The following is an 8454-nucleotide window of genomic DNA, read 5'->3' on the forward strand; positions in this document are numbered from 1 at the left end:
AGGAGTTAAGATACAGCAAGCACATCAGCTCTGGGTGGATGTCGTCACACTAATACAAATCCGCAGTGCCACAAGTCAAAATTATTCACTGCAGGAAGTTGAATCCCAATATCAATCATTTCCAACTCTCATTTTAGAGATCTTCTGAGTCTGAAGCCCCCCCTAAATTACATCATTTTACTTACCAGTGGTAATCACTTTCCCCAGTACAGATTATACTTGGGCCAAGTGACTGGAATGAGAAATTAGCAAGCCATGTGTAGAGAAGGGCAAGGAATATCAATAGTCAGCATAAAATAAATAGCATAAAGAAAGCAAAGCACTTGCGTGGAGAATATGGTGCTGAAGCTCTTTGCTAGAACTGTAAGCCGCTCTGGAGATGGACAAATGTACAAAGTACTGAGGTACACTAGAGCTTTACATGCACAAAATATTGAGGTACACTAGAGCTTTACATGTAGAGGCATTTAACACCAAGAGCTTTCCTATGTGCAAAACAGTCTAGGTGCCATTGAGAATACAAACAGTTTAACCAATGAAAAGGTGGAAGAGACGAACACATTTTAGAGAAACCCCCATCAGCACAACGTTATATCACAAAATTACATTCCTCATACAACTGAAGAGCCAAATGAGACATATGCCAGCTACAAAGTTCCTTCCCACTGCAGTGCAGCTATATCCACAGAATAACCATCTCTCCTTCAGGAAGTTCATCCACTGACAGAACTATGCAAACCTCTTATTCAAGTAGAAGATGGTCACTTCAGACGAGTCAGCCAACACAATCAATAGCATCCAGTCACTTCAGATGCAAGAGATGCCCTCTCAATTTAACCCATACCCCTGAAAAGGTCTTTGGGGCCTTTCCTCAGACCGATGTGAAGTTTACCTCAACAGTTCACCCTTCCATAGCCCACAGAAGTTGCATTTGTGCAAAGGTTAGTTACTGGTTTCCTTCTCCAAAAGGAAGTCCCTTCAGTATCCCATGAGGGGACAGTTGACCTCATACTGACCACCTTCAAAGGCAGGTGAAGTTGGAAAGCTGTTCATCAGGCCTGTTTGCAAACTATCTGCAAATTGCAGAACCACAGCAAACCTGATCATGGTTATGGCTTTGGGTGCAGATAATGGTTTTAATAGGTAGACGTGACCCTTCACTGTGCTTACTGCTGTCAGGAGCAGTCTTACAAAGAACTGGACTACTGCAAGCAAACCCAACTGGAAATGTTACAATGGCATTAACAGAACTCTTCCTTGTGCAGTGCATTCCAACTGAATGGAAAGCTTGCCGTTTATTCTGCATGCACAAGGAGATGCTCTACAACGCCCATGTGAAACAGGCCAGTGTCATATGGTTTGCCATACGGAAAAAAAAATCCATCAGTAAACTGCAACTGCAAACTCAAAAAGCAGATCAAAGACGGTGTACATAGAAGTGAAACGACTAGTTTCAATTCTACTGAAGTCTATGCATGTTTTAATAGCATAATTACATAGTTAACACCCCCCCCCCCCCATAGCATCGGCCTAGTTTTACATCTAAAGACTAGAAGCTGGATTGGGTCACTCAAAACAGGGCCATTTCAAGAAAATCCACAAACAAAACGCTTGCATTAAATCTCCACTACCCCTTAACAAATGGTAAAGCATTACATAGAGTGGAAGCACGCATCCTTATTTAAGTAGAATATTTATTAGATTAGGTCCGTTAGTCCCCGTTTATAGCCCAGCATGACATACAAATGGTCTCCAGCTACCGAGTTACTCACGCAGTAATTCTGAAGTCCTCCACATGCAAATCAGTTTAGCAATGTCAAAATGAGCAAAGGCGGGATAACCATTTTAACTTTTTATTTGCATATAAAAAATGTGCATTTCAAGAAATTCATTTAAACAAAAAATGGCACTCATTAACTGCATTTTACAGCTTCACAGGACCAATTCTGTTGTTGCACACCTTAGTCCTAATCCTGTTCTTCCAACACTGTAGGAGCCCTTCAGCGACACCACCACAAAGGACAAGGCAAACAGATAGGCAATGCCTTCCTTCAGTTCAGTAGTTTAAGGGGGCAGCAGTCACTTTAATCTATCCAACCTCTTTTTGCGTAATTACAATAGCTAAAGACGTGAAAACAAGAAGGCAATGCTTGTGGAATGTACAGTGCATATCTGAAAAAAGGTCCATTTTGATGGATGATCCAGCAACTTTCCTTTTCAGTTACTAGCCTTTTCTTGTTCAATCGCTAAAATTAGGGGGGAAAAAACGAAATTTAGACCTCAAACTAGTTTACAATTTTTCTATAAATCCAGCCATTCAATAGTACGATTAATACTGCAGAAGCAGCCATATTTACTCAAGAAACACTAGAAATTTGTTAAACTAGTACATGCAGGCAAGACTGCATTCTTACTACTATACCAACAAGTTATAAGTAAGCCAGGCTGGCGCTAGACACAGAAGAGCAAGGAAACACGAACGTGGCCGTGCCCCGCAAGAGACCCACCAACCAAGCTCCCATAATAACCAGTCACTTCCCATAAAGGTAGTCCCCTCCCAAAATACAAAACCCATCAGTGATATCCCCTAACATTATCTATAATATTCCGTTACTTGTAGTAACATATTGCATCATAACGCATCCAGACATACACTAGTTAGATAAAATAATGATTTTCCTAAAGTTTACTTACTTTCTTTTGTAGGAAGAGGATTTTTTTCTTTTGTTTCGGTCTTCTTCAGCTGGCTCTTGTCGAATGTTTCGACTTCAGCGAGATTTGGCTTGTCGGACATTTTGTTAGCTTGATCTAAACAAAGGGGAAAAAGGCAAATCCTTGGGTGAAAAGCAAAACACGCAGGCAAAAACAGTACCAAGTTCTTCGTTAGCGGATTTGTTTGAATAAAAGCAATTAAGACTCCCAACACAATAAGCAAACTCTATAATAAGCCTTTAAAAACTGCACTAGTTTCCTCAGTTTCCGGGATTTAAAAAAAAAGCCAACATGTTCAGTTTTAAGAATGGGGACCACCGCCCTTCCTTATGTAAGGATATAAGAGTAGGAGCGCAAACAAGCGCAATAAGTGCGCAGTACTCCTACACTTTTAAGATACAGATTTTTCTCCCTCGAATACAATAAATTTTGCTTGTAGACCCGATAACAGGCAGCACTCAAGCATTATATTAGAATAGCCTTCGCTTTAAAAAAAATAAATAAAAATAACACACGTATAAAAAAAAAAAAAAACTGTAGCAGCTTTTTCCAGCAATATACTCCAAATGTGAAATACGGGAAAAAAAATAAAAAATCCAGAATCCGATCACGGAAAGAATATTCAAATAGGAATAGGGGAGAGAGGAAAAAAAAAAAAGCACCACGCCCGCCAGTACTCACCAGTTAAATAACAAACCCACTAACAACTATCTCTTACTAGCTACAGCTTATGATTAACAGACAATAGCCTTGGCCATCGGGTTTTATCTGCAAGCATATGCAAATATGACATGACGTCATACAAAATCGCGCGAAATTGGGTTGGAATAGACCCGTGGCCCCTACTTCAAACTACTAGTTTCCGTAAAATATATGTTTAATTCCTGTGTAGTGTATTACCAAATGTTAATAATTTCCTTGGAAAGACTGTAATAGCTAAGAAAAAAAGCTATAAGGGTGTGTAGTACTTTTGTGTAATTTACTGTAGGGGCATCATTGGATTATATAAATTTGTGGGGACAAATCTGAACCAAGTGTGGTAAAACAAAAGTCTTACGTTTCGGCTTCCTATATTAGATAAAGATTAAAGCTTATGTTGGTTTTCAACTATCGCTTCATATTATCGTTCGTACTTTTTCAACTGAATAACAAAATGTAGACTTACTTAAAACAAAAAGTATACGTGATATTTAAGCAACCTTGTGTTTCAGGGTGGCCTAAGCAGCAAGGATAGCTGTAGAAGGCACATTTTCTAACCTGGGAGGGCAGCTGCATTGAGTACTTCTTCATTGTCATAGGTTTTACTAAGAATGGGTGAGGAAGCCCAACACCATACGGTTATTCTGCACTGGGGAAGTGCATTTAATGGCAAGTGGAAGCATATAATTTGCATTTCTAAGCATCGCTCTATAGTTGCAGTGGCTAGAATTACAGAACTGAAGAGATCTGATTATTATGGTCACAAAGCAATATGTTTAAAATAACAGATCAGAGTTAAAAATCTTAATGTGTCATTTTTACCCTGTGAGTTAAACAGCATGGAATAATCTAGTTAAACATACTGTATAACTGCAGCTAGGTGCTACTGTTGGTCTAGGGGAATTTCAGTGGCGCAGTTCTTTATTTTTTAAACAAACCCCCGATAGTGCAGAGCTACGAAACTTGTAGAGGAACAGGAAATGTCGCAATTATTTCAAACGACAGCGACACATAATACTGCTAGACTTCTTCAAGAAACGCCATTTTCTCCAGATTTTGTCACGTAGATGTTTGGGTTTAAAATGTAGTGTTAGCACAGGGTAGTAAGTGACTTCAAGCAGTTAAATTATTGAGAAGTTAAAGCAGGCGTGCATGCATCGATACTAGTGTACATTGTGGACTGTAAAATTTTCACTAATGCAAGAAAACACTTACTGAACATATAAAACAATGCAGAATATTTTGTAATGTATCGATGACTACGTTTAAGTATTTCTACTGGACACTCCCTTACAGTCTATCACTGCAGAATGTTAAAGATTTGTACCCATATGCTTAGCTTTTCTGTCTTTTTCTCTCAATAACATTCTGATTTTTGCATGTTATTTACAATACAAACAACTTCCGATTGCGAGGAAGTTTCCCATAGGTAATATAAGTTCAGATAAATCTTATGATAATGATACAGGGTACTTCTGCAGATAATATCCTGCATAACGCGCATGCTTAGTTTGAAAAATGCCATGAAACAGGAAGAAAAATAAAAGCTTCTGGTCTTTCAGGGTGTAGTTCAAAAAGGACCAGATATTTTCTACCTGTGTAGTATCGCACACCCAGTAAACAGTAGTATAAGTCCACAACTGTCCCTGATTTTTACGTCTTATTTTTGCTGTGTCTCATAAAAGTTTTGCTGTTTGTGGTAAGTCACTGAAGGTTAGCAGCCATCAATAATGACAGTTTTTAGAGTTTTGTACTTCTTATGGCTTAGGATGTACATGTTGATGCAGAAGCTATCTTAAGTAAATTATAATAATATTTAAAATGTTCTTGATTTTTGGCTTCTGTCCCTCCCCAATTATGTTTAGCATTATCTATGATTCTTAAGCAAAGATGTTGAGAGCTGTTCCATCCACACATTGCATAATACTTCTCAATCTCTTAATGCAAGAAATCTGTACAAAGCCTAAAATAATTGGGGGTCCCAGGGTGGGGGTGGAAAATAGGGACAGATTCTAAATACTGCCCTTATAAACTTGGATACTTGCTGCAGAACAATATGCCATGCTATGCTTTGTTGTCTGTACCTTATCAGCCACTGTAGTTGAAGGAAGTTTCCACGGGGGGCAGTAGTAAGCTTACTGTACTGAGCATTTGTTACAAGTAAGAGTTTTAATGTGCATGCGGAAGCGTCTTTTGTCCAGTATCTGCCTTCAGTAATTCATACCTCAACTGTCCAGTATTTTGCAGAATGTCACAAATTTGTACTCATATTTTTGGTCTTTTCTGCATAAATTATGTGATTTTCTAGCAAATTACTGAGCACTGCGTCACTAAATTATGACATACATATGAGTTTCAGACTTATCCTTCAGAAAAATGCATGCCAACACAAAACATGTTCCAATAATTTTCTAAGAACAAAATTTTAAATCTGCTTCTATTTTTGGACCTTTGTATGCCATTATTTTAGGCATTGTCCAGATTACTTATGCTAAGAGATTGAGAACTATGGCTTCACTTGTCATGGAACGTGGTGTCAGAAGGTGGATTCAAAGTCATTTAAGTCTTGCAAAGTGTAACAAAGTGCCAAAAGCTGTTTCAGTGCTTTCACAGTGCAATAAAATGACAATCTGAAAATCTAGAGCTGATATTTTTTGGCACTTTAACTGTTCAGAGTTCTGCACTATCTTTATTTTTGCTTGACTGAATTTATATATTTGCTGGCAGAATTTTGTTTTCTGATTTGTGCTGAAACTTTTTTTCGCCCACCCTCCGTATTGATGTTGTGTTCTTAAAGTTGGTGGCTTTTGCATTGCCTGCCCCTACTGTAAATTTGATCTGGGACACTCTTCCCAGTCCCACCTCTTTAGCTCATTCTACTTAATACAGAGATCATTTGGAAAGGCCAAATCCTCTTAGTCCCTTAACCTTGAATCATCTTCTGCTCCTGATCTCTCACTTTTTACGTTATAAAAAAAGACACTTTATTCAGCTGTTTATATTTTTCTATTTTGTGTTTCTTCCTACTACTCTTTTACTTCATATTGCTTTGCCTTTTTCCTTCTACTTGCTGTCTGTTCTCTAAAGTGTTCAACAGCAAGTGTTATTCTTAACTGTTATTCTAAGCTCTTAGTTTTAGTTTAAGCACTTGGGCTTTAGGCCCACCCCTTAGCTCTTCCTGGCCTTGCTCCCTCAGATTCTGACAAATATGGATGACCAATTTCCTACAGTTTCTCCTGCCATTTTGGTTGATATGGGCATCCTGAGACAGTGTAGTAACTGCCTTATGTACACAGACAACTATCTACTACTACCACCTAGGAACACAATTTGTGAGAGGTGCAGTTACATTAGGAACCTAGAGTCCAAGCTGTCTCCTCCTCAAGCCAGTATATCTGGCACCAAAAAGGTTGTCAACACAATCACTACACCTCAAACATCACCCAAACCTACACAACATACACCTACATATGCGGAGGTCCTCCACATAAACCTACCCAAACAAAGGAAACCTCTGAGGCAAAAACACACATGATCTCCCCAGCTCTCCACACAACATACCATGCACAGTCCACACATATCTGTGCCTCACAGCTACTAAGGCTTTACCATAAACCCAACATATTAGTCATAGGAGACTCCATTGTGAGACACACAGATGTGCCTCTCACCAAGCTGGAATGAATGACTTCAGACTTACCTCTCTGGACTATATGAAGAGAGACACGATTGAGCTAGCTGATTATGAGTTTTAGGCCATCACTCAGAAGGATGCCTCAATACAGAGAGAAAATGATTGACTTTAACAATTCACTTAGCTTCTGGTATCATTCCAGGGATTCAGTACCTGACAGCCTGGGAATATATGGCTGACAGACCACAATGCTTTGCCAGAGATGGCCTGCATCTGTCTCACCTGGGCTTCAGGCTTTTGGCAAATGCTGTTGCCTCACCTATAGTGCTTTTTTTTAGGAAAAGTGATGAGGTTAAAACTACCAACATAAAAATTAAAAAAAAAACAAATTAAAGGCCGTGCTGCTAAATGCTAGGAGTCTAAACATGAAACTGGACTCATTGCAAGCATTCCTAACCGTGGAAAATACTGACATCTGTGCAGTCACAGAAACTTGGTTCAAAGCTGTGGAGAGCACCCCAGCCTTGCCTGCTTACTCATCCTATCACATATTCAGATCCCAAACTGTGGGCAGTAAAGCCAAAGGAGGTGGAGTTTCAATATACATTAAAGACATACACACCTTCAGGTGGTCAAACAGTATGAAGCACAGGAGACACTCCAGATGCAGTTAACTATTGGCAAGACCCCTATTCAAATCATAGCTAGCTACCAGCCCCCAAATCTGACTCAAGATGCCCAATCCGCCTATTTGGACCTGTTTGAATCTATCAGGATTCAACCCTTTATCCTGATCCTGGGTGAATTTAACTTCCCAAACATAGATTGGAAAAACTACTTATGCCAGAACACAAATGCCGAGAGATTCCTTGATTTTGTCAATGCAAATCCCTTGAACAGCTAGTCGATACCCCCACAAGAGCTGATAATATCTTGGACTTGACATTAACCAACATGAGTAACCACTGCAGTATCTGTATAGTATCATCCTCCCTGGTAAGATCCGACCATAAAGCAGTCATTTTCAAAGTCACAATCTCCCCCAACCCCCCTCTAGCTAATATCAGACATGAACACTTCTACAAAGCTGATTACAGCCTCCTGACGGATGATATAAATAGCTTCAAAGCCCCCTCCCACTCTGTAAGAACTGGCACCTATATCCAAAAGTACACCAAAGCACTATACCAGCATTTATATAGCTGCATGGAATCAGGAATACCCTACAGGACTAAATCATCCTCTGCAAGGAAAAGTAAACCTGTCTGGTTGACATCTGCAATAAATAAACTCTATAACAAAAGGAAACATTTGCTGTCCAAGACCAAGAAAGAGCAGGTGCCCAATTGGAAGCAATGCCTCCTTAGCCTGAACAAGCAAATAAGAGCACTAGTGAAAACCTCCAAAGC

General features: G+C 39.3%; 1 protein-coding gene across 1 annotated transcript; it reads right to left on the reverse strand.

Annotated features, from left to right (window-relative positions):
* Window positions 1-1837: 1837 nt before the first annotated feature.
* TMSB4X (thymosin beta 4 X-linked) lies at window positions 1838-3521 on the reverse strand. The gene is made up of 3 exons (XM_044072540.1): window positions 3394-3521; window positions 2695-2808; window positions 1838-2246 (listed from the first exon to the last, which is right to left on the reverse strand). Exons 2-3 carry the CDS (start codon window positions 2792-2794, stop codon window positions 2218-2220), a joined length of 129 nt encoding a protein of 42 aa, XP_043928475.1. The 5' UTR covers window positions 2795-2808; window positions 3394-3521; the 3' UTR covers window positions 1838-2217.
* Between the last annotated feature and the right edge of the window lie 4933 nt (window positions 3522-8454).

This window comes from Protopterus annectens, chromosome 5.part0 (genome assembly GCF_019279795.1).
Source record: "Protopterus annectens isolate FY-2018-M chromosome 5.part0, PAN1.0, whole genome shotgun sequence".
In the NCBI taxonomy this organism is placed as follows: Eukaryota; Metazoa; Chordata; order Ceratodontiformes; family Protopteridae; genus Protopterus; species Protopterus annectens.